General features: G+C 35.9%; 1 protein-coding gene across 1 annotated transcript; it reads left to right on the forward strand.

Annotated features, from left to right (window-relative positions):
• Positions 1–27,796, forward strand: galnt11 (UDP-N-acetyl-alpha-D-galactosamine:polypeptide N-acetylgalactosaminyltransferase 11 (GalNAc-T11)). Its single transcript, XM_073863631.1, has 12 exons — positions 1–156; positions 8,455–8,745; positions 11,557–11,676; positions 11,879–12,049; positions 12,826–12,951; positions 15,666–15,906; positions 20,191–20,308; positions 20,768–20,920; positions 24,019–24,234; positions 24,794–24,898; positions 26,202–26,339; positions 26,474–27,796. The coding sequence occupies exons 2-12, from the start codon at positions 8,493–8,495 to the stop codon at positions 26,603–26,605; spliced, it is 1,773 nt and encodes a 590-aa protein (XP_073719732.1). The 5' UTR covers positions 1–156; positions 8,455–8,492; the 3' UTR covers positions 26,606–27,796.

Here is a 27,796-nt window from a genome sequence, read left to right on the forward strand (position 1 = left end):
TTTAAAGTTTCACCAGCAGAAGGCAGTAGAGTCAGTCAGTGTTCTTGTGTTAACTCACCATCGAGTGACAGTCAGTCAGTATGGTCAGTTGTATATTTATTCACTGAGAACAGCACAGCAGAGGAATGAAGCTCTGAAACACGCCTACATCACTGAGTGAGTCACTAAACCATAATCATCATTATCAGTCTTATCACATTAAAGCGTTTATACAGTTTATTTGGGTGACTGATGGCTGCTTTTGAAACTGAATTCATTAAAGCGTTTGTTTGGGTGCAGCTAGCCAGTTAGCTTGTCGCTGTGTGTAAAACTAGTGAGCTGTCTAGTTTGTTTAATTATCGTAGCTTATTACTAGTAAACAAAAATAGCTTGCCCGTTGCAGTTCAGACGTTTTTAGGTGGCATGGGGCATTTATTTACATTACACTTATGCTTTTTGTTCAAAGCTATTTATCTGTCTGTGTTCGAACCCATGTAATGCAAATGCTTTATGTTAATAATCAAAAGTAATCTGTTCCTGTATACCCAAAAATATGTCTAAATGGGTAATTTACTACATTTTATGTGGTCTACATAGAATAGAGAGCTCACTATAGTATTATTAAGCCAAAGACCATGTTTCTCTGAGCTATGTTTTTAATACTTAATATATGTATTTTAATTTAGTGTTTGATTTCTGTGTCCATTGAGTTATAACCTTCATATTTACTAAAGTAATATGTTAGATTTATGTATATATATATTTATTAGTATTTGTGTTACATGGTTATCGAACCTACATACTTTGAACTGCTAATACAATAATCTGACAGTTGAGTTACATGAAGACCTCTTCATACAGGAGCACAATAACGCTAGTATCAGAACACAGTTATACACTAATAAACTCAGATAAAAGTTCTTAATATGTTTAACTTTATCTAAACGCTGTTTTGTGAAGACAATTAGACATGAAAACAGGTGTGTTATATAGATGGTTTCCACTTAATCTGTGATATTTGGCCACTTCTTTACAATGGAAATGGTACAGCCACTGTAATTTTTGAGCAAAAACATGAAGACAAATTATGTAAACTCAGTTGATGGGTTTAAACTGCTGAGACGCTTCACACATTAATGATTAACAGTTGTACTTCAAGACTTTATATGAGTTCCTAAATTAACAAAATGGAAACCTAAACAAAAAAGCATAATAATGTAATGCAAGCACTGTAAAAGCGACTTACAGTGCGTTGCATTATATACATTTCTTATCAGTATGTGCGTTTCCTGGGTTTGAACCCATGATCTTTTGAACTGCTAATGCAATTCTCTACCACTGAACTATAGAGCAAACGCAATTGCAGCATTCACATGTGCTTTTAAATCCCAGTGAACCAGAAGTCATCATGATCAACTTCTATGTTGTTTCTGATTGAAACAGAATATCATGCGAGGATAATATTGTGCGTAGCTTGTGTTTTCTCTATGCTTTATTTTGATATAGATCATTACATCTTTCCATATCTTCAAATGAATTTTGTTTATTATTACTATTAATGGATAATTCAACAACAATTAAATAGTACAATGACAAACTCACTTATATTTAACAGCTTGTTATCTGCATTGTAACACAAATAAATAAAAAACATAGCTAAATCGTTTTTGTACGAATGCTAGTTTTATTTTATTTTTAAACAGAACAATAATAAATTAGTAAAATGACTTTAAATTTAAACAGAATGTTTAACAAAAACCAATAGATGGAAAACATTGTACTCCCCATAAATAAATCTAAAGAGCCTTAGATTTTTTTTAAAACAAATGATTGATTCGTGATTACAAAACATTATAAAACATGGACAAACTCACTTAAATTAAGAAAAGAAATTAATTAAACTTTTGTTATTAACCCCATCCTATGTATTATCAAAGCGTTCCAACTTTCAAATTCATGTGAATCAAGAAATGTTTTAAACATGAAGTATAATTTAACTAGCAATTATGTGCGGTGCTTGTAATGATACTTCTTCTGACAGAGAGGGCAAAATATTTTAGCCGACTCTTCATGCATTAAAAGGGGTTAGTTTGATGAAAATTGGGAGGATTTTGACTCTCCCATAGACTTCAGTTTGATTTACACAATCCATGTTCCATCAGTAGTTCAATAATATTATGAAGCGACAAGAACACTTTTGTGCGCAAAGAAAACCAAAAAGAACAATTTTATTTAACAATTTGTTCTCCTCCTTAGACCTTCAGTCCGCATTCATGAGCAGACCACGGCACATGCTGCTGAAGTGACCTGCTGACGTAGTTGCTAACGCTTTAGTTTTTTTCCTTTTTAATTAAGCCATTATGCAAACATAAACAGCCCATATAAATGCACAATTTTCTTGCCAGCGTATAGGGCTGTGACTAGGGCTGTAGCTATCGATTCTTTTTGTAATCGAGTAATATAGCTAGGGTTGTCACAATGATTAAATAATCGTCTCACCGCAATTGTTTGACCTCATCGTGATGATTTCAGATCACCGCAATGATTGCACATCTCTTTAAAAAACACAAGGGGGAGCTGCATTAACAAGACCATATCAGATGACACACCTTAACTGACAGTGTAACGTAACGTGACATTGCAAAGCCATGCAATACAGTAGAAAAAACAGCATTTAAAGAAATGCTGCAAAAACTGAAGAAATATTCATGAATTAATTACTTTTAAATATGTGTTATGTGTATTCATAATTACTGCCAGGTAAACTGTGCAAAATATTTAATTTAAATTATCACAACAATGTGAAAAAATTATTTCATGAACAAACAAAAAAAAATGTGTGAGAATTAAATGTCAAAGCAATAAAACAGACAATTAATCGGCATAATCGTCAAAGCCTTAAAACAGGCAAATAATCATCATAATTGCACAATTTATTAGACAATTAACCGTCAGCCAAATTTCATAATTGTGATAGCCCAAAATCTAGCACTTAATCGATCGATTAATTGAGTAATACCAAAACAAATAATGCATAACGAAAATTATGTGGCTGTAAAATGATCAAGCATTACTAAACAAAACAGAGGTATTGACATCTGGCTTTTATTTTAAAAAAAACAGAGGTATTGATTCCAACTCCAACATTTGGCTCCAAAACTAAGCCTATTTATTGCTATATTTACCTCTTTATTGTTTATGCCAGTGCCAACAATTAAGCAATTTAATTTATTAATATGCACAACGGGTTTCATACTGTAATCTAGCCCTGACATCAAAGTAAATATCTGTTTTATGTAGATTTCTACACCTGCAGCATTTACCATTAGGCTACTAACAAAAAAATATATAATTTCTGGGGTGAGCCTATTTGCTATGTTAACCTAGCAACCTGTTTGTGTGTGTGTGTGTGCTTGTGCATGCGTGTTGTGCGTGAGGAAGAGTGACACCCCAGTCAGACCAGTTGCTTCATTGCAGTTTGGTATGGCAGAAATACATACATTCATTTTCAATAGAACGCTGCATTTGGCTTGCATTACTTGCACTGTGGTGCATTTTAGGTGAAGCATCCGTTCAAAAAATCACGTCACAACATTACATCCTGGTGTATACAGTGAATGCATGCCGAAATTATTGTTGCGTGGCTTCTTAAAAGTTTAAGCATATGTGATGCATTGCAGCGATCGATCTGAATGGCGCTTGAGAGAGAGACGATGGTGCGTGCGTGTGACGGGGTTGAACGTGACTACGTTTACTGCTTAAAAACATCAAAGCTAAAAATCATATCTAGTCAAACCGCATCACGGCATCGCTACAAATACAGTATGGGATTAAAATCAGCGAACATCAAACTATAGGTTTAAGGCTATGTTACCTTGTTTCAGCGACGCTTTGGTGAAACAGCAGTGGATGTTTTGGGTTCAGATGCTGAATGTAATGTAATAATAAGAATGTAATGATCCCAAACTTTAGACATTCTCTGCCCGTTTATGGACATCTTTACTCTCCGCCATTGCGCCAAATAAATTAAAAATGTATCACGCACTGTGGTGAGCTTCCTGAACATTGAACAACGGTCCGTGTGAATCAGATTCCTGCGCGTATAGTGCGCATCATAGGAATTTAACGAGGCTTCGAGGCAGAATTTTGGCCTCAAGGAATTTTTGTAATCGAGTAACTCGATGAATCGTTTCAGCCCTAGCTGTGACAGTGGCAGTATTTTGCTACCGCAGTGATAATGCACCAATTCACCGTTAGGGTTGGGAACCGTTTTTTTAAAAGGAACCAGAACCACACTTCACAAACTATAAAAAATATAAAGTACGTCTCACCCAGCGAGATGTCTTCAAGTTCGCGTGAACGCAAACGGCCATAAAACTCAGAGTTAGTGCACTATAAACTGATATCAGTGATGACCCGCTGGCTTTGGGGCGGAACGATGAGGTAAGATGTTCTCTCTTGGTCACGGTTGCGAAAAGTATCAACCCCAAAAGGTTCGGGGCTTGAGCACCCACCGAAATGGCCAAGCACATTTGCTCAATTGCTTAACATTTTGCATCTAAAACCATGCGGAAAACGTGATCTTGCCACTTTCCTCCTCTTAAAAACGCTTGGATGCTCCAAAGTGTCTGTCGTTGCTGAGTAACCTAAGCATTGCTTGACGTTATGAAGAGCAGCCACCTGCGGAAAAGAAATTGCGCATATGAACACGCATGTTTGTAAAAAAACTGATCCTCGTTTACATTTTTATATTTCAAAATATATATGCATTAAAGATAAGCCTATATGCATCAATGCATGGATGCCCATACAAAAATTATTACTTGTACAGCAGCCTTTGCAGGATATATGACAAAACACTTGCTCCAGCATATAGAAATCTCAAATCATATGTTTGAAAACTACTCCTAACATGTCCACCTCACCAGGTAGAGGTCCTAATATAGTGATATAGTAAATGAAAACATGAATTCACATTACATTTAAAATATTTTGACAGTGATTAATAAACACAAATGGAATTGTCTAAGTATTGTGCATTATTTTTTATTATATGGAACCGGAATCGAAAATCGTTAGGCCGAACTCGAACTGGAACAGGAAAATTTCCTACGATACCCAACCCTATGGAGCATTCACATGCTTTAAAAAGAAAAAGGAAAGTGTAATCAAGGAACCGGCTTTACTGACGAGATGCGCGTGACAATCACATGCAAATTAACGTGCAGCCCAAATTATGATAAATGTCTAATATAGATTTTTCCTATAAAGCCATTCCAGGCTTTTTATACCATTAAAAAAAATTTGGTTTTGTGGATGGTAGACACCATTTTAGTGAGCACATGTTTTTTAAAATTACATTTCATTCAGATGGGTAAGACATGGCGTTATCCAACATATTTGCCTCTGAAGGTTAATGGTTTGAGTTTTTTTTTTTTTACACGCGAGACACATCTTTATGTGTGTTTTTGTGTGCCATTTGATGCACATCTTCATTTAAAGGAAAGTTAGGTAGTGAGTTTCCCTTAAAGACGACTAATCATTAATTAAACATGAAAAGTAGCTCTTCTGAAATTCCATACGAGGGTTTCAGATGAGTTCTCATGTTACAGAGGCCACTGAATGTCTGGATAGGTTGCTTTCAATAAACATTTCCTCTACAATAATCAAGTCTGTACCTTTATAACAGACATGTATTATGTTAACGGATTTGTCCAGGTTAGAAAGATGTACTTCACAACAGACAATGATGATGCTCTTGACCATGACACTATTAACCAGTTTTTATAGTCATAATCTAAAGAGTTGAGTGAAGTAACCTGTCTGTTTTGGGTAATGATAGTGTAGTCTCATGAGATTTTCTCACTATCTGTTTAAATTTTAATCTCTGTTATTCAAAGCTTAAAGTTCATGTTAATGATTGATGTCATGCTTTTAAATAAGAGATGGACAACATAAAATGTTAGTCTCAAAAAAATCAAGAATAAGATAAGATCATTAACATTCCAGACTTTGTGTTGTTATTTCATTAATAGGAGTAATGGAATAATCATGATCAGTTGTGATCTGGACTTTATGCCACTTTATGGGTACAAGTTAAGATTTTAATGCATTAAATCACATTACTACATTTGAGCAGAGCAGATCAGGGCTTCCTGACTCCTTTTCACATCAGAGACATAAATAGCACTTCCCACTGTTAGGTTGAACCGATTTAACTCTTTCCCTGCCAAAATTTTTTTTTTAAAGTTGCCAGCCAGCGCCAGCATTTTTCATGATTTTCACAAAAGTTTAATGCCTTCCAGAAAATGTTCTTCTTTAAATATATAAACAAACAATGTATCAAATGAAAGAAGAGACCCTCTGCTTTCAACAAAAAAAAGTTTCATCCTACCTTCATTAGTTCTTTTATCACCTCTCAAATACGAGTAGGTTTCTTCAAAAACACCCAATTTTGAGCAAAAAGCTGAGATAATTCCATTTTTGTGAAGGACTTTTGCTAGAGATCAGATGCAGAGTGAACTTTAAAACGTACATCCTCTTCGAAAATAGTTATTAAAAACCCTTAACTTACATTCCAATAACTATTTAATCCAGTAAAATTAGGTTACATTAGGCTGACAGGAGGGCTAAATAGCGATGCTTGGTAGCCTATTTGTAGATAGTTTATAATGTTGCAAATGCAGCACAATTAACAAATAACTGGCTATGGCAAACATTATCTAGCATAACGTTAGCTGATTTCACGGCAACAATGCCAGCTGCCTCAAACAAACATAATACAGGGCCTGGGTTTCAGTATAGGTTTTACCATATGATGTTAATATGGATTAAAACTTACCTTGAACTCTTTAAAGAGATTAGTTTGTCTGTCTCTCAGGAGCGTTGCCAAATTCTTTGTTTGATAGCGACAAGCTACACTTTAAGGTTTTCCCCGGCTGCGTCCAAAAACTTAGGCAGCTGACTTGTTGCCTCGCTGCCTCATAAGGCAGTGACTTCAGAGGCATGAAGGCAGCTAAGAGAAATGCTTTCGGACACACTTCAAAAGCACCGTGTTTGAAATATAAATCTCCAGCTTGGAGGCCAATATAGAGACTCATTTGGACTGTCAGGCCAATAGTGCAACAACGTTTCCGTTAATCCCACTCTTCATTCCTGTGTTTTATGCTATGATTGCGAACACACTTTCTATTCTGCACGGCATACCTCTAACTTTGTGCTCCTCCAATTTCGCCCCATCTATTTAAGGGCTGCCGTATGATGGTTATACCATGATGCTACAGTTTTTCTCTTATTTTCTTTGATCTAATGGGAGGAACAGCTTCCAACGTGCTAGAACAAACGTTGTTCAAGGTTTCTTTAATAGCATCCAGATCTTCACTGTTATCTGCTACATGTTTCATAGGACAGGTCTGGGAGATTACTAATAAAGCTATCTTTAGTAGTAGAAATTATTGTTCTGCCTAATCGGTAGCATGGTGTGGACAAGCGATCCTATCTAGAAGTACTGTGTATGAGACAAGGCAATGGCTTGAAATGGCATTACTCTGAAGTGATATTTCTATGTTACTAATATTGAGCCCAAGTAACAGAATGTGTGTTTTACAGGCATGTGGGCCCTGCAGCATTTTGTTTAATGGGTCAGTGACGTGATGTTAATTATTTTGTGTCCATATGGTTCAATTAAATGTAAAAGTGTTAAAATTTCAAAATAAATGTGCAGATTACTTGCATACATTCTCTTTTTTGAGAATGTTAAGTCTAAAGTTTTATTTTATTTTGAAATAATATTTGGGGGATAATTGCAAAAATGTCAATGTGGTTTAATCGGTCTGTGTCAATTGGTGTAACAAGTATTTTTTTTGATGAAAATATTATAATATATTCATAAAAAAGGAATAAAATATAACAATCTAGTTTAATGTAATATGATTTTTTTTACATAATTTGTAAAAGATTATTTAGAAAACAGCTGTTTTCAGCATGACAAATATTACAAAAACGCAGTAAAATTTACATTTAGAAATAACTAATATAAATTATATTATATGCTATGGTTAATTTTCGTAAGGGTACACTATGTGCATTAAAATAAACCTGATGCATGCTTTTAAAACAAGTTTTTTTAAAAGATTTTCGAATTTTGTTTTTGTCACTGACCCTAATACCAAGAGAGTTGAGATCATTCATCAAAAAGTTTGTCCTAATGCATCTTTTGGGTTATTAATGTGTAGCCAGACAGCTACAATCAACAAAGCTTCTCCAGTTGAAATGACTAACATACAACATTTACAGCACACATTTCAGGAACACATTTAACAAACATGTCATGTTATTTAGTCACACAGTGTCTCATTTGTCTGTGGAAAGTGGGCTGGTTCTTAACACCTCCCTGATTCAAATCATTTGATGTCACATCATTTGATGTCCAAACTGGATTTCAGAATATATTGATACTTGATGTTTTTCTTTCAGGGGCCTGATAATGGCCATCCGAAGATGCTAGCATTACCATGGGCAGCGTTACTTTGCGCTACTTTTGCTATGGTTGCCTCTTCACCTCTGTGACCTGGTCGATTCTTCTGTTCCTGTACTTCAATCTCACCCAGGAAAGCCGCCTGTCCATCAGAAATGTGCCCGTCCAGGGGCAGCATCGCTTTCAGCCTCGTTTCACCCGAGACCCAGCGGTCCAGCGTATAGATGGAGGACAAGCTCACATAGGTCATGCTATAGGGGCTGCCAAACCAGACTTCTCTCCAGAGCTTGGTAACTCAGCACACTTAAATGTAGAAAATTTAATTCAGATTTATTTATATAGCAGCTTTAAACAAAATAATGGGAAACGAATAAATGTAAAGAACAGAATACAATCTATTAGTGGATTTTTTATTTAGGAATATTTGTCCTTCATTCTAATCTGTTCAAGTGTTTTATATGTATATGTCTGAGTGTATAGGACATTAGTCAATTATTATGATAGATGACAAGTATCAAATTAACTCAGACATGGCGTTCCAGGATTTAGAAATGGCCCTTAGAAAGAACAGAAGATTACTTAAGAACAGGAGTGTAACATCATGGCTTGACATTAAGCAATGGTCATGTGGTTGTAAATTTGACATTCACTCGTTAAAGTAAAAAAGTTACTTGCCTGTGAATAAAATTACATTATGTGTGTGTGTGTGTGTGTGTGTGTGTATACAGTGGGGAAAATAAGTATTTGACTCATCATGATTTTTAACAGTAAGGGGATTTCTAAGTGGGCTATTGACACAAAATTTCCACCAGATGTAGCCATCAAGCCAAATATTGAATTCATACAAAGAAATCAGAACATTTTGGTATACATGTTGAGTCATAATAAATAAAGTGAAATGACACAGGGAATAAGTATTGAACACATTTTATTTAATACTGTGTAAATGGTAAATGGACTGCATTTATATATCACTTTTAACAGACATATGGCCATCCAAAGCGCTTTACATGTTGCCTCACATTCACCCATTCACTCACACATTCATACACCGAGAAGATCCTTTGTTGGTGATTATAGCTTCTAGACGCCTCTTGTATGGAGAGACCAGTCGTCTGAATTGCTCAGGAGTGATTCTTGCTCATTCTTCCACAAAAATGTTTTTTAAATCTTGAAGGTTCCTTGGGCCTCTTTTATGAACTTTGATATTCAGTTATCTCCATAGATTTTCTATGGGAATTAGGTCAGGTGATTGACTGACCACTTCATTGTTTTCTTGGCCTTGTGTTTGGGATCATTGTCTTGCTGAAATGTCCACCCTCTTTTCATTTTCAGCTTTCTGGTAGATGGCAGCAGAATGTCCCAGTACATTTCTCCATTCATCCTGCCTTCAATAATATGAAGTCTGCCAGTACCCCTTGCTGAAAAGCAGCACCAAAACCATGATGCTTTCACCCCCAAACTTAACTGTTGGTATGGTGTTCTTGGGGTGGTGGGCAGTGCCATTTCTTCTCCAAACATGGTGTGTAGAATGATTGCCAAAAAGTTCAATTTTGTTTTCATCTGCCAATACTACAGTCTCCCAATAATCCACAGGCTTCTCCAAATGCTCTGTCACAAACTTTAACCAAGCCTCAAAATGCGCCTATAACCATTCCCATCAAAATGCTTTTCAACGATAAGATTACGAAGATCTTGAGAGCGTTCTTTGCTTTTACTCATCATGAAGTCTTATCTGTGTGCCTCCTGGGTAATGAGAAGCCTTTATATGCCATCAATTAAGACTAAAGCAGCTGATATCAATTAGTAGTGATAGGGGGCAGGGTTTCTCTCTCATTACTGACAGATTTCAGGTGATCTCCTGGCTTTCTATGCCATTTTGCACCTTGTTCTCTTCATGTGTTCAATACTCATTCCGTGTGTCATTCCACTTTATTTATTATGACTCAACTTGTATACTTAAATGTTCTGATTTCTTTGTATGAATTCAATATTTGGCTTGAAGGCTACATCTGTTGGAAATTTTGTGTCAATGGCCCACTTGTAAATCCCCTTACTGATAAAAATGCTGATGTGTCAAATACTTATTTTCCTCGCTGTATACTGTATATATATATGTATATAAATGTATACTGTAATGCGTTTCTTAATTTCACCAGGTTGCATAATTTCTATGTATTTTTTAAAGGATTCTTATATTTTGTATTTATTGTAAATAAAATATTTTTTAATAATAGTATTTATTATAGGCTACTAATATGCTTGGTTTATAAATATATTTGGTTATACTCATTTCAAATTCCTTATAAAACGGTCTAGCATACATTTAAACTATTTATTTCTGATTTAGATCAAGCAAATGCCGTACTGTTTAAATTAGAAATATGTAGTTTCTGTGGCACTAGTGCAACTTAGCAAAATTAAAATAAAAAAACTTTTAAATTACTCTTTCGTGTTTCTGAGCTGACTCAACCCAAACAACATAATTGCAGCTCTTACAGATGCTTGTGAAGGCATGTCTCAACAGGTAAATATAGTCTACTTTCAATACAAGGTCCAACATATTACAACAACTTTTAACTGTGTTGCTTTGTGTGTAAGTATGTAACTGAGTAGCTGTGTTTCGCTCATAAGAAACAAATTAAGCCTACAATCTTTACTGGGGACAATTTTAACACAACATTGTGTCACCCAGCATACTTGGCTAAAAAGGTCATCGCACGCCACTGGTGTACAGCTATACTATTTATCATTATATCACAAAAGGTCATAGCAGTTTGAAACAACATAAGGGTAAGGAGATAATGACATAATTTTACCCTTTGATTCCTTTCAATTTCATAATTTTTTTGTTTTTAAATGACTGCCTGCTCTTTTTTTGTGTAACTTTAGATATAGCTACTCTGCTGCCTTTGCTATTTAAAAATGGCATTATAGATCCACTTCCAAAGACCCTGTTTTGTAATATCCTCGTTAATTCTGATTTCAGGCTTAACAGTTGCCATGACAACATGCCTTTTTTACCTATACTGTGTTATAACGTACAGATAGCCCCATAATGACTGTTTTTCTGAGGCTTTTTGATGTTTTGATTTTTTTAGGAATGATTTTTAACAAGCAGGATCAAGAAGTGCGTGACATGGGCTATCACAAACACGCTTTCAACGTGCTCATCAGTAACCGCCTGGGCTATCACAGAGACGTGCCCGACACCAGGAACGACAAGTATGCATCGTTAACAACTCTGTTGAATCATTACCTCTGTTGTGTCATAATCTGAGTTAAATATGTTAAATTTCATTGTGAAAGAGGGTGTCATTCGGTTAAAGCATAACTTTTATAAGATGGAGCCATGAAGGATTTTATGAGCTCAAAGTGTAAGTAAGATTTAGTCTAAAACATGCTGTGTTGCATTTATTCTCTACAAGTGTAGAGGCAGGATCTACCCCATGGCCTTGCCAACAGCCAGCATAGTGATATGTTTCTTCAATGAGGCCTTCTCTGCCCTCCTGAGGACTGTTCACAGCGTGCTGGATCGCACACCAAACTACTTGCTCCACGAGATAATACTAGTGGACGACCATAGTGAACTGGGCAAGCCACCAAACTTCTTTTAAAAAACTCTCCTGTTGTCATTTCTCTTGTTCTGAGGAGAGACATAGTTATAATATTTTGACTTTTAATGAGTACTTTACAGTCTTCATAAGCAGTTAGTTTTTCAGGAGTCATCCTAGCAAAAAATAGAATCTGCACCACACAAATACTTCTCATGCAAAGTGCTGAGTTTTCACATAATTCACAAACTTCAAGTGCCCCTTTGACCTCCAGGTAGAAAGCTTAATGTGTAACATCATGAATGGGCATTTACAACCCAACATCTTATTTTTAATGTCTTACTTAATTCAGTGGTGGGGCATTTTCCCGCTGGGTGGGGGGGGGCACAGACCGATCGCAAGGGGATGCAGACCTTTTCAAGAAAAACAGATATAGGGCATAATTTGGGTACTCTGCATATCTCCTTGCTTTTCAAGTAAAATATACATAAATGAAGTAACTGCATAAATACATTTCTTTCTAAAGGGGATCGCACACCGTAAGAGAAGTGTCGCTTCACGTCTAGGACAACTTACAACGGGACAACGAACACAGTGGTGCTGCGCTTCTTGTCCGGTGTGCAACCCTCTTTGACATCAGTGCAGAGAGGAGAAACATCAGTGCAGACACGTTCTGCCTGCTGATAGAAACTAACTTTATGTTTGCAATATGATGCCTTAAAATTCTGCATAGGAAGCCAGCTCTGTAGGTTTTCCTAAGTAAAAGATAAAAGAGAATATCAGTGGCAAGCTGATGTGATGCTGTGTGTTTGACAGATGATCTGAAGGAGGATCTAGACATTTACATTCAACAACACTTGCAGAAGAAGGTGAAGCTGGTTCGTAATGAGAGGAGAGAGGGGCTGATTCGTGGGAGGATGATAGGAGCGTCTCACGCTACAGGTCTGGCAATGCAAGAAGAGACATTACAGTATTTTAACAGGGGTTGTTGACTCGACATGTATGATATGGACTTAAGTCCAAAATTGGTTGGCTTGCATAATCAAAGCCTTGTAACTCAATTTAGACTTTGACGACAATGATGCGTGATTTAATTTAGAAATATCTTCTAAAAGCCAAACATTGGTGTTGCGATCAATAAGCTGTTCACTGGAGCATAGTTGTATAATTCACACTTGTATTATTAGAGCTGAACAATGAGCCTTAAATTGATTGAAAATGCAAAATTAGTGCAACAAATTGACATCTAAATGATAAAAATATTGCATATGTGAACAATGCAGTTTGCATATCGCAACATACTGTACATAAATTATTTTAATACTTCAATAGGTTATGTTTAGTCAAAGTTTTAGCAAAGAGACTGTCACACAAAAGTTGTTTGATGTGTTATCATCCAAACACCTTTACCCTTATATTGTGCATTATTTAAGCCTACTGTTTGTGGTGTCCGAAACCATAGTGCACATTTTCCAGTGTACTTTTTGAATCACACAGTGCACCGCAGTAACAGCCAATGTACACTCACAGCTAGCTGCTGCGCTTTAAGGCTTTGTCAAATAAATTTCTTCTTTTGAACACTAGATGGTGCTCACTGCCCTTCCTTTGCACTCAAGAGTATGAATTCACTCACTCACTGTCATTCACATCCTCAAATGCAATATATTAGTAAAGTAATGCATGGGGCGGCCATTTTGAACCCCGCTTTAGGCTATGTTATAATCCTATCTCATATGTTAAATAACCATGGTCTTTTCAGTTTAAAGCACATTTAGACCACTGAATTTGTCAGATCTTAACTTCTTTAATATGGCCACTGTGGCTGGCTGCATACATTCCTTTCCCAGCTTGTCTTACAAATGATCTCATGATCTATTCCCTGCTTAAAGGGATAGTTTGGCCAAAAATGATATTAAACCCATGATTTACTCACCCCCAAGCCGTCCGAGAGGCATATGTCCATCATTTTTCAGGTGTTACCTGAGTTTTAAATATGGATATTTCTCTGACAACACTGCATGGATCACTCGCAGAAGGCCTTTGTTTATCCCCCTGGAGCCGTTTGGAATACTTTTGTGAAGGATAAATGCGCATATTTTGGACTTAAAGGAGTGGACCCAGTAACTTTACATGTTAACAACTGAAAGATCTAAGGCATTTTCTAAAATAACTGAAAATGTGTTTGTCTGAAAAATGATGGACATAAGCATCTCGGACGGCTTGGGTGTTAGTAAATCATGGGTTTAATATCATTTTTGGCAAAACTATCCCTTTAACTAAAATGTGAAAATGCATAAAAGGACCCATTTAAATGTAACTGACTTAAAAAAGTTTTGACCTATTAGAAGAAAACAACTGCTAAAAACAATAGAAACCATCACAGAAATTTTAATGGTTTCCATTAAAATATATTTAGGAACCATTTGCTTTTACCATTAAAACCATTACAAAATTCTCTTTTCTAGTGTGTTTTGGGCATTATTCCAGTAGTGTTTAATGGTCCCACTAATACACATACCAGTAGAGACCAATAGAGACAATTATTTCCATTACAACAAATACAATCCATTAGAGTTTCTGTGACGGTTTCTAATGTTTTTAACAGTGTTTTTCTTCAAGATAGTTCAAAACTTTAAGTCAGTTACATTAGAGTCCCTTTTATGTTTTCACATTTTTAGTTAGTGTGTGTGTATAGTGTCTAACTTTAAATATTGTGTGATATGTGTATAGTATGTAACTTTAGTTTAGTGAGTCGTCATTAAAAGTTACTAAGCTGAAAGCGAGTTAGCGATTCACTGCAAAGTGAGATATTCTCTTTAACAGAAATTACTTTTTAACAACTATAACAAACAGCTTGTTTGGACTACAGCAAGGTTCTTCCCTGGTTTGTAATCTTACAAACTCTGAATTTTGACTAAGGGTGCACTCATGTTATACCCAACCCAACCGAACCATGTCCGAGTGCAATTGTCCCAACTCCCCCAGATGCACGCACTCACGCTGTACTTAAAGGCAAGCTTTTGTCAAAGGATGTGATTGTTTTAAAGAAAACAGGAAGTAAAGCACTTTCTTATCACTGGAACCCATCATAATGTTAAGTCTGTGGTTTTTATTCTGAGTCGTTCGGTGCGCGATGACACAGAGCCCTCTTACATGCCTATCATTTTGCTAAGGGTACAGCGGTACAGAGCCATCACACTAGTCAAACGAACTAGGTTTTGGGCGTCAAACGCACTTGGCACGGTTTAGTTGGGATAATGTGATGGCGCCCTTAAATATTTCCCAGAAATACAAATAAAAGCAGAAAAGGCCTTGTTCAGATAGATAACGAAAAGCAGTTCATCACGAATAACGACATATGTCCACAAGAACATGTTTGTAATTTAATGTAAGTAAATTAAAACAGTGGACAGTATATGTGAGTTTATCATTGGTGCTCTGCATAGGGCTGTGTGTGAATATCAAAAAATAAAAACTGCATGTAAACAGGAATGAAGAGGTTAATAGCTCCATTCATGTAAACATCTTACTGCGATTAAATCCTTATTTTGATTATTGGACAAATCAGATTATTAGTGTACATGTAAATGTAGTCAGTGTGTTTATTATGCAGTTCTTTCTCAAGTTTTTCTCAAAAGCTTTCTTTTTCATCTCAGGTGAGGTGTTGGTGTTTTTGGACAGTCACTGTGAGGTGAATGAGGCATGGTTACAGCCGCTGCTCTCACCCATAAAAGAGAACAGAAAAAACGTGGTGTGTCCTGTTATTGACATCATCAGTGCCGACACACTGGTCTACAGCCCCTCTCCCATTGTACGAGGGGGATTCAACTGGGGCTTGCACTTTAAATGGGACCCAGTGCCCATGTCTGAACTCAACAATCCTGATGGAGTGATCAGGTACCACTAACTTACCAAAGTCATAGTGCATGATAATAGAGCTGGTCTATTGAATTGGTTTCCAAACTTTTTATTTTGCGACCCACTCAAATATGTTTAATCTATCCCAGGACCCACCAACATATTTTTAAGAGAAAATATGAGAAGAATACACATTTTATCTCTTTTATAATCGAGTAGTTTTTATATTCCTTGTCATTTTATTAATGAAAATTTAAGTTTATTTGAACTAAATTTTACCCTGTTAACAATACAGTTATCAGTCCATTCATCTTTTAGCACATCGTGAATACAAAAATAAATGTGTGATATGTAAAATAACTGTCACAGACTATTATAAAGAAATTATTTGGTGGTGTACACCAAACATCATTCCCCTCTCAAGGCCCGAGTACCTCACTTTCCGCGACCGCGAATGTACGATGAAGACAATCTACTAAGAGCAGCACAAAAGCAAATTAGTTCAGGATTATGGGTTAAAATTAGACTCAAAATAATGAACACATACATGCACATTTATCTGTGAACTTGAAGCACGTTACAAAAGTATTTTACTATCCACGAGCAAATGTCTTTTTGAGATTTGAATATGTGAAATTCAGAAATTAAATGAATGTGTATCAATTTGTATGGAGCCATGTATGTGAATAAAAATGCTTTATTTTGTATTCAAATATCATAACTTGCGCATGCAACAAAGCAGATGTGCATTTGTGGATCTGCGTTTATCCCGTTCTGTTCATTTGGATTTTTAGATATTCCAAATAAACTGTTATGCGTTTAAATCCTCGGCCTTGTACCACACGCACTCTGATCTCTGCTAGCAACAATTGCAGCCATTTCAATTGCAAAATGATTTAAGACATGCTTTTTTCGCTGTTAAATAATAGTGCACAAACCAGTAATATCACACGCGTAAATATTAGTTAATTTTGTTGCGTGAATCATTTAAATACTCTCATAACTTTTGCATCTGAAAGGTAAACTCCTAGAAATGCATATGCAATAAGGTCAGTCACACAAATAACTAGATCACACCTTTTCAGCACTAATTATGCACTGCACGTCTTTAGTAAATTTCGACAGTTGTTAAACGCCAAAATGATGGTTTGCGTTGGCGCAAGCTGTTAATAAATCTTGCCCGAAAGCATCTACGGATCCAAAAACAATAAGTACTCAGTGTATTTTTTGATCATTGCTCTGAATCTGATCTCTAAGAAAAGTCCTTTACAAAAATGCTATTATATTAGCTCTTTGTTCAAAATAAATTTTTGAAGAAACCTACCCATACAGTGGCAAGAAAAAGTATGTGTAATTTCTTAGTTTTCAGATTTTTTCTTCATCTAAGTCAAGGGTATTGATAAACACAATGTGTCTAAAAATAATCACACAAAAATTCTTATCTTTCATGTCTTAATTGAAAACATCCAATAAACATCATAGTGCTTGTGGGAAAAGTATGTGAACCCTTGAGTTAATTACCTCAAAAAAGCTAATTGGAGTCAGGTTTTGGTAATATATGTAATAATTTTGTGGTGTGGACTACAGCTACTTTGACTGATAAAAACCCCTTAAACTTTTGGAGTTTGCTCTGCACAAGAAGAACACACTTATGTGAGCCATGCCTCGCCAAAAAGAGCTTTCAGAGAAGCTACAAAGTTATTTCAAAGACTTTAGAAATTCACCAGTCTACAGTTAGACAAACAACCTACAAATGGAGACGCTTTGGGACTGTTGCTACTCTACCAAGTCAAATGAGCACAACGAAGACAACCAAAGATTTGAAGGCATCATTGAAACTTGCTAACATCTCTCTTCATTAGTCTACAATACATAAAACACTGAACAAGCAGGTTATCCACGGCAGGACACCACGAAGGAAACCACTGCTGACTAAAAAGAACATTGCTGCATGCCTGAAGTTTGCAAAAGTGGACATTGACACTCCACAGCGGTATTGGCAAAATGTTTTGTGGACTGATGAAACTAAGATTGAACTATTTGGAAAAAAAACACACAGCACTACATCTGGCTTAGAAAAGGCACGGCGTATCATCATGAAAAAAAAACTGACTGTAAAGTATGGTGGAGGAAACATCATGATTTTGGCCTGCTTTGCTGCATCAGGGACTGACCAGCTTGCAATTATTGAGGGGATGATTAATTCCCAAGTATATCAGACAATTCTTCAGAATAATGTGAGAATGTCTGTATGTCAGCTGAAACTGTGTAGAAGGTGGGTGATGCAACAGAACAACGACCCAAAACACCAGAGCAAGTCCACAACAGAATGGCTTCAGAAAAACAAAATACACCTTTTGGAGTGGCCAAGTCGGAGCCCAGACATCAACCCAATAGAGATGCTATGGGTTTACTTGAAGAGGGCCATACACATGAGACGTCCAAACAATATGGCAGAGCTAAAGAAGTTCAGCCAGGAAGAATGGGCTAAAATTCCTCCTCAATGATGTGCAGGACTGATCCACAGCTACAGAAGCGCCTGGTTCAGGTTATTGCTTCCAAGGGGGTCAACCAGTTATTAATTCTAAGGGTTCACTTACTTTTTCCACTGCCATTTTCGATGTTGAATAAGCGTGTTCAATAAAGATAAAAATTTGTGGTATAATTATTTTTAGACAAATTATGATTGTCAATACTCAGATCAGATTTTATGACGAATTTATTCAGAAAATGAAATTCAAAAAGGTTCACAAACTTTTTTTGCTTTTTAATTTCAATAAGTATTTCTTTCTCCAGAAGAAAAGTGAACAAAATTTTAGCCCTAATAAATAGTCTAAATTATTCTGCGACTTAACCCTTACGCCCTTAACAAATGTATTTTTTATTTTGTAATTTTAAGTTGTCATAAAGCATCAAGTTATAATAAACATGCTACTAATAAAAATGACAGATAAGAGAGATAAAATGACAGATAAAGAGTTTCTAATTAATAAATGAACATTTCAAACACATTATATAAATATGTGATGAATATTAAATAATGTGGTCACAATATTGACATAAGCCTCCTAATAAATTTTAAGCATGAATAATTCACAATACTATTTAATTTTAACATTTCTATTATATTAATTCATAAAGAAAATAAGAGTAAGGATAAAGATTTATTTTAATAAAATGAGTGGTATTTTACTGTGGTCATTCTTAGCCACACCTGTGCAATAATCAGATGTGGAAAGAGTAATAAAATATTCAAATAAAGTAAAAGTACAGGTACTTTAATGATATTTACTTGAGTACAAGTAAAGTTACTGGTTTAAAAATCTACTTAAGTAAAAGTAAAAGGTAAGTCATTTTAACTTTACTCAGTGGGGTGAGATGGGGGATTCTAGTGTAGTTCAAAAAGGACTCTCTCTTTCTCTCTGCATTGTCAAATGACCCTGTGCATTCTTAAGGACATTTTTAAGTTGTGTTTGACTTCATGCGAACCTGCTAGACCAAGGAATATAATGCGCATAGTTTCAAAAACGATTGACGCGTCCTGCAAATGAGCGGTAAAAACCCGGTCGGCAGTTCCGTACTCACAAGCCTAAAGCCTACCTACCATAGGAATAAAACTCTTGCTTTGTGTCAGTGGTCACTTAAATATGGCCAGGGGTTTCTTTCATAAAAATGTAATTCAGGGTCTGCATCACTGGCGCCAGGCCCATCCATTCCCAAGGTCCTTTATCACCTTGCATTATTTTTTTATTTATTTTTTTACTCGGTAACAGATAAGATTTAAGTTATCACAAAGAACAATACTTTAGACAAAACATACTTAAAATAAAATTACAGATTTTAAAAACTCCTTAAAAAAGTAGTACACTACTCAATTACAGTAACCCAAGTAAATGTAATTCGTTACTTTCCACCTCTGTGTATTTGTGTGGCAGTATATCAGTGGCCAGCACTGCTTTATATTATTGACATTACTATGAAGAACAATACAGAAACATGGAATAAAATGTGTCTCCAACACATTGATTAAACATCATTAAGGTATTGTTAGGTGCCAGGGGATTTTGATTACAGTTGCCATACAACTTTGCAAATTGCTACTTGTATATATATCCAGTATTAAACAGATGAATAGTCACAGCTGTGAGTATTTATGGTATTTTCCATTGGCTTTGAAACATCAGTGTAACATTTTAACATAGTAGTCAGAACTAACAAAATCAGTTGTGATGTAATGGTTGATGACTGATTGTAAAATGAAGGATTTTTTGCCATCTGTTAAGGTGGAGTCATGAGAATTACTTCAGTTGAATTTCTTTGCAGGTCTCCAACAATGGCTGGGGGACTGTTTGCCATGGACAGGAACTACTTTCGTGAACTCGGTCAGTACGATCGTGGCATGGACATCTGGGGAGGGGAAAACTTGGAAATCTCTTTTCGGGTAAATATAGTGTGTACAATGACTCTCAACTGGGTATGCTTTTTATTTAAAATAAAAAATTAAAACGTTTTTTGGGTCAATCATGTAAAATCAACCAAAATATGGAATGCTTACTAAAGTTCTTAAGAATAGCAAAATAATAAATGTTATTGATGATTGAAGAAGTCCACTGTTTTGTGGGGCAATAAAATGAGAATTTCCCACTAAAATTTGGAGTCAAATTACAGGGGTGAAAATTTAGGTTGAGACACAGAATATTCCTATAGACATTACAACACAAATGTTTCTACAGTTTTTAAGGGCACGTCACATTATCTGTTTGCTTACTAGTAATTTGGCCAGCCTCTGCCTAAGCATTTCCCATAAACAAAGTATTATATTTAATTCTCATCCCTCAGTATATACACAATGATTCAAATTAATTTTTTTATTTGATTTCTTTCACTTTCTCCACTTTAGATCTGGATGTGTGGTGGCCAGTTGCTGATCATTCCCTGCTCCAGGGTGGGGCACATCTTCCGCAAGCGCCGGCCCTATGGGTCACCTGGAGGTCAGGATACAATGGCCCACAATTCCTTGCGCCTGGCCCATGTCTGGATGGATGAGTACAAGGTGAGGCTGAACATCATAAGAACATTGATACAGATAAATTGATTTAATTATAAGAAGGACCCAAGCCATGGGTATAGACTTATTTAGAGTGAGCTTTTTTGACTTGATCACCCAGAACACCCTTGGTTTTACACCAGCAAACATCATTCTTATCTTCTGATTAATTCTCTTGATTGTGAGATTTCCTGTTGCTTCAGATTATTGATTATGACACATTGCAATTTTCATTGCTTTTCCATTGCATAGTACCTCATGGGTCAGGTTGTGTCAGCTCACTTCACTTTGGCTTGGTTAGATTTTAGTATCACTTCAGAGTGGGAGGGATTATAGGCGTGTCGTTATATTTGGGCTGCGTGGAAGCGAGCGTCGTTGTAATGCAGTGTTTCCTATACATTAATTTATTTGTTACAGATCAAAATTGAGGACTACAAATAGATGTTTGCACATCGCGTTTATCATTACTGTACCTCTTTCTGACATGATAGTTTCTGTACAAACACCCGTGGTTTAACAACTTGAGCACTATTATGACCAATTGACGAAATGACAAAAGTTATAAACCAACAACAGATGAAAGTGAAAATGATTAATAATAAACCATTCATGAATTTTAAAAATGTGACCATTTTAAAACATTTGCTTTGTACTGTGAAAATTAAGTTGGACCTTTCATAGCAATTCACTGTCACATAGTTAATTCAGTGTGTCCAGTCTAACACTGATTCTTGTTGCACAATCATTCACAGCCTTGGTACTTTTAAGTTGCCTATTGCTAAAAGCATGCTATCTGATTTTGACATCTATTAACTTTAGCCTACTAGCAGTGAAATCACAATCCTGCCCTCCTTTTAAATCGCTACTCCAAAACACATGAACACGCACAAACCAGATGTCTACATCTCATGTCTCATTCAACAGTAAAAAAACGTTTCGGTACACAGTGAGTAACATTACCAAAATAATGAACATAACCAGCTGTTTTACATCAGAATTAGATACAGCACGTTTTCAGTTGTGTAGACATACTAGTTTGCGTGTAATTTTTAAAACATAAATATTGTTACGCTAATTCGTAAAGGTACACAAACTACATAAGCAACACAATGTTTCATCAAAATACAATATCTGAATTCATCTAAATAGAATCTTTTCCATAAGAAACACTGCAACAACCATTTCAGACCCTTTGCCTCTCGCAGCTGTTTCCATATCGTGGAAAAGCAGTAAAGTTACTGATCTTAATTTGGATTTTTGCTCTATGCTGATCCAGACAGATTTCGTCGTCGTTGTTTTAAAAAAATGTCTTTCATTCTTTGGCTCCTGTGCAGATTACAATTGTCCATGTAAATGCAGCTATTGTCATGCTATTGATTCATTTTAACATTGTCAAATGTAATAACATAATGTATAAATAATGTAGTTATTTTTCCCCCATTCAGACAGATTTTTTTCTATTTCATAATTTTCATAACGGTGTGTTCACATAGCTGTCTGCATTGGAAATTACAATTTTAAAGTAAGGGCCCTATTTTTAAGATCTAAGGGCATGGTTCACTTAGGGTGTGTCCCAATCCAATTTTGCCATAACGAAGGGAAAATAGTTTTTTAAAGGGTTGTCCCTATTCTCTGAATGAAAAACTGTAAGCAGAGGAAGAAGACCACCAGTTTAAGATTGATGTTAAAAAATTGCTGGAATGTGTTTTTTTTTTTTTAATAAAGGCTTTGGTTTTCTTTAAAATTTGTTTTTTTCAGTCATGGAGTAATAAGTAAAATCGGATGTTTTTTAATTACTGAAAAAGTATGGATATATGATCACTGTAAACTTAAAGTTGTTTACAAGACTAATTTACACACAAAGGCTTGCACTCTAAAAATACATTATTTGTAATAAACACGAGATAAACAATGACTAATGTTTCAAGCTGACACATTTCAGTACCTGGGAGTGCTTTAATAAGTATTATTTAAAAAATGGTTTCTATCCACTGATCTATATAAATGACTGGATTGCGCGTGACGTCACAACTGTGAAGCCACCGCGCCGCCATGTTGGTATACCCAAACATTCTATTAAAGCAATGGACGCGATCAGATTTTAATGATAAAACATCACTTTAATAGTCTTCGTTTTTATATCTGAAGTAACCCTGTACATTATTACAACACAAACGTTCAAAGCATGTACATAGTTATTTACTGAAAGTTGTACATTTTAGTTTTTAATCAGTTATTATACATTCATCTTCATTACAGTATCAGATCAGCAGACAAACCGCAGCATATTTAGTATTAGTGACAAACGTGCTCATTCTGAAATCTATATAAATAATCATACTTTGTACCGTATTTTCATGCAATAATTTGGCTGTTCTATGTTATCTAAACTTACAAGTTACCTAAACTTATTTAGAGAAATAACGCTGACCGTGTAGATGAATGTCAAAAAAAACTTTATTTATACCCGTGTCGTTAACAAACCGCAGCAGACACACTCACCTTAACGGTTTTTTATAAATCCATTTTCCTGCCCGATTAAAACATAAACATTGCAAATAACACCATAATTAACAATTAATTTACGTACACATATCCTAAAAATAATCTTGCGTGATTGATACGCTGTAAAGCGGGTGAATTTAAAACATGATTTTGAATGGAAGTCAATGACGCTCTCTGCCGGTTGGGTATACCAAGATGGCGGCTCGACTTCTGCGCTTGCTTCACCTCACGCTGTTACGTTAAGCGTTCTATGCGCAATCCAGTCATTTATATAGATCAGTGTTTCTATCTCACAATATCCACCTACCGGTATCATACAAAATAAATTTGTGGGGTAGCATAAAAAAAATTCAAAATATGTTGTTTTATACAATATGGCACAAGATGTGAAAGTGACAACTGTATCAGGCTGAAACCAGCAAAAAACACTTGCGCCATTGCTCTGCTTGGTGTTTTGTATACTGCGTAACTTTTAGTTAGTCACACATCTATACAGTTAGGTTTTGTGTTTAGGAAAAAAAATTTTGTACATCAAGACAGAATGTGAAAAAAAATTCTTCCAGCCCTGTTTTTAATCATATGGTTTATGTATGTACAAGGAGCAGTACTTTGCCTTACGTCCTGAACTAAGGAATCGTGATTATGGGGACATCAGTGAGCGAGTTGCCATTCGGAATCGACTGCAGTGTCACTCTTTTAGATGGTATCTGGACAACATTTACCCCGAGATGCAAGTTTCCTCACCGCACAAGCCTCAGCAACCCGTCTTCATTAACAAGGGTTTGAAGAGACCTAAAGTTTTGCAAAGGGGTCGGGTAAGACCTTTTTCTGATAATCATGTCTATCACACCCAGAGCTTTATTCTCAGAGCTCTGATGGTTAAGAAGTAACTTGATTATTTGTCTGTTGTTGTCTTTATGTTTGACTTTATTCTAGAGAAATAGAACTGTTGTAGAATGTTTTTTATATTAAAACATATTACAAATAATACACTGAAGTAAATGCCATTTCATTTAAGATAAGATCCACCAAAGCCTACATTTTTGTCATCATTTGCTTTCTATGCCAAACAAGACCTTTTCAGGTTATGAATATGAGTTTGTATCAAAGGAAATCAGACTGGTCATCCACACACTTTTTAAGTTTTTTTTTTTGGAGGGCATTTTTGCCTGTAATTGACAGACAGTTATGTATAGAGAGGACATGAAAGTACAGGGTGTATATAAAAGGGGAACTGGACTTGCAAAGGATGCCGAGTTGGGACTCGAACTTAGGTGCATCCGCGCTGCGTTTCGGAGAACTGCCCACTACAGCAATGGCTCTGACTCTTAACACTTTCTACTCTCTCTCTCCCTTTGTCTTGTTTCCTCTCAGTTACGTAATTTGATGGTTGATAAATGTCTGGTGGCACAGGGGCGTCCCAGCCAAAAGGGCGGTGCTGTTGTGGTGAGAGACTGTGACCCACAGGACCATGAACAGGTACAAATCCTAACGCTCATGTGCAAAAAATGAGTAGCATTGTTGCCTCACAACAAGAAGGTCTCTGGTTCAAGCCTCAGCTGGGTCAGGAGGTTTTTTTGTGTGAATTTGCATGTTCTCTCTGTGTGGGTTTACTACAGGTACTCCACAGGGTTCCCACGGGTCCTTGAAATCCTTGAAAGTTTGTGAATCTGGGGGAAATAATTCAAGGCTTTGGAAATTTTTGAAAATATACATACATAGATACAGGTCATTGAATAAATACACATAAATACTTTGATGATAGATGCAGAAAGTACAATGTGCGGTTTTAAATTCAGTGTCATATCACAATAAAAAGGTCAAATTTACTGGTCGCACATGTGCGACTGGATGTAAAATTCAGTGGCACACTCTCAAATTTTGGTGGCTGTCTGGAGCCCTGCACATGAAAACGTCTGGGGTTATGTATGTAACTATTGTTCCCTGAGAAGGGAACGAGACGCTGTGTCTCCCTTCCTGCGTCTCTGTAACGCCGTCTTTGGCAATATTTCAGATAGCGATATACTTCCTGACACCCGCGTCACCCTGTCTTTGTCGTTAAGCCTCACCATTGGTTGAATTTGATATACACATTCAGACACACTTACCCTTGGAGGCGTTCACAAAGTGTCACCACAGTGACGCAGCACGAGTTCCCTCAAAAGGGATCTTTAACAATGCATCCATCTTAAAAGGTAACACAATGTAAACTTGCTCTCAGTCCTTGAAAGGTCCTTGAATTTGAAGTTAACTAAGGCGTGGGAACCCTGACTCCAGTTTCCTCCCACAGAGGCGATCACCAGTGGTCTTAATAGTGAAAAAACGTTAATCGTAGTACTTGAGTGTTTGTATTGTTTTCAGATATCAAAGCTAAACCCTTAGGGGCGCTTTCCCAGACTGGGTTTATCCTAGTCCCATACTAAAATGCAAATTTAAAAAAACAAATCTTAAGATATATCAGTGCCATTGTTTTGTCTCAAGATGCACATATGTATTGTTTTTGTAACGTATGTCATGTAAAAACTACTTATAACTAAGACCTAGTCCTGGATTAATCTAAACCCTGTCCGGGAAACCGCACCCATAAACCTTTTATAATGAAGATTATAAGAGTGTTCTTGCACAAAAGTATACATGGTAAACAAAGGTTTATATACAAAGACAAGCTAGTTATACTTGCATGAATCAGATGGATTAGTAAGCGACTTCATTGGTGTCTTCTGGTTGAAACATAAATGCAGATTATGCACATTCAGATTTCTGTGTTCGTGTTGTCTTAAAGGAGTGGGCTTATGATGAGGAGCACGAGTTGATTTTATCCGGTCTGTTGTGTTTGGATATGTCTGAGATCCGTTCTTCTGACCCGCCACGACTCATGAAATGTCACGGATCTGGTGGGTCTCAGCAGTGGACATTGGGGGTGAGAATCTTGCTAACACTGTGTATTCGCTCCATGTGATCTCCTTTGAGTGCCGAATTTAAATGTTTATGTTTTTCCTAATTTTCATAAATATTTAATTTAAAATGGTTTAACAATGTCTTTTGTCTTCTCAGAAGAATAACTGGCTGTATCAGGTGTCAGTTGGTCAGTGTTTGGCTGTTGTAGATCCCCTCAGCATCAAAGGATATGTGGCTATGGCAATCTGTGATAATTCCCTGTCCCAGCAGTGGCAGATAGTGGGTTGAAGTTGGTTGTTAATGTGATATTGAGCACATCCTCTGACTGAAAGAAGAACTGCAGTTTTGCAGGACTCTCACTGATCTAGATGGAGATCACAGTAAGGCCTAATGTCAGGAGAACACAGCTCTGGTGTGAACTTTCATGGTCCTGTAATCTTTATTCAGAAACATCTATTTTTAGAGTATTTTAAGAATAATGGGTGTTTATTTGGTTACATTTCAAAAAGAACTTTAAAAGAAAAATAGTTTCGCTGTGCAAACTGTTTTAATCATTTTATTTTTATTTTTAATTGAATCATCTCAGAACACATCTTCACACAAGCAACTAATTATTACAGAATTACAAAACAAGAGTCAAATAATATGCCCACTTACATAAAAACAGACACACAATCACAATAATACAGTGTATATATAATAATCTCTAAATAAAATGAGAAGAAAGAAAATAGATTTTTTTTAATCAGAAGCTGTTTGCTTAAAGTAATGCAAACAGAGAAACAATTTTCATTGTATTACAGATGTTAGATGTGTATTATTAAATTATAATCTATAATAGTCTGCTAGATTTCATCTTTTAATTACATTACAGGATTGCTGCATTGTGTGGTATTGTATCTGTATTTGTTCACTTGTGTACATTTTTAAATGCCAGTCATGATTTTGTTGAATTTTCTTGAATTCATTATGATTGTTGAATTTACCTTGAAATGATTTACCTCTTCATTTCCAATAAAGTTTAGTGGACTACATGATTTCAGTATTTCTTATCTCTAAGGGCGCACTCATGTTTTGAATAATGTGAGTACGCTGTAAGTATTAGGCAATTGATCAGAAATACAGACTTTGAAATTTTCCATTTTAAATAAATCAGCAGTGCCATGAGTGCCTCAATAACATAAAAAGATCACATTAATACTTATGAAATATTGCTCATTTACTTAAGAACTCTTTCCCCCCTACATAATCTAGTTTATTATTAAGCAGTTATTCATTATTTTGGATTTCATGTGAATATTGGAATGATTTGGAAGATCATTTATAAACTGAAATAATCAGTCAGTCTAGTAATAATGCTTAGGCACTGTCTAAAGTACAGTACAGAAGTACAATTTAAATGTGAATGTAATTTGATTAAATTGCACTTACTGTCCTTTTTATACTCTGTGATGGCAAATAAAAGTGAACTACATTTTT

The sequence above is a fragment of the Misgurnus anguillicaudatus genome, chromosome 25, assembly GCF_027580225.2.
Source record: "Misgurnus anguillicaudatus chromosome 25, ASM2758022v2, whole genome shotgun sequence".
In the NCBI taxonomy this organism is placed as follows: domain Eukaryota; kingdom Metazoa; phylum Chordata; class Actinopteri; order Cypriniformes; family Cobitidae; genus Misgurnus; species Misgurnus anguillicaudatus.

Excerpts from the sequence above, each read along its gene's own strand:
- galnt11 (XM_073863631.1), top strand. The coding sequence starts at position 8,493 with ATGGGCAGCGTTACTTTGCGCTACTTTTGCTATGGTTGCCTCTTCACC. Across the intron at positions 20,921-24,018 it reads TCTGGATGGATGAGTACAAG|GAGCAGTACTTTGCCTTACG; the intron begins GTGAGGCTGAAC and ends TGTATGTACAAG. Across the intron at positions 26,340-26,473 it reads CTCAGCAGTGGACATTGGGG|AAGAATAACTGGCTGTATCA; the intron begins GTGAGAATCTTG and ends TTGTCTTCTCAG.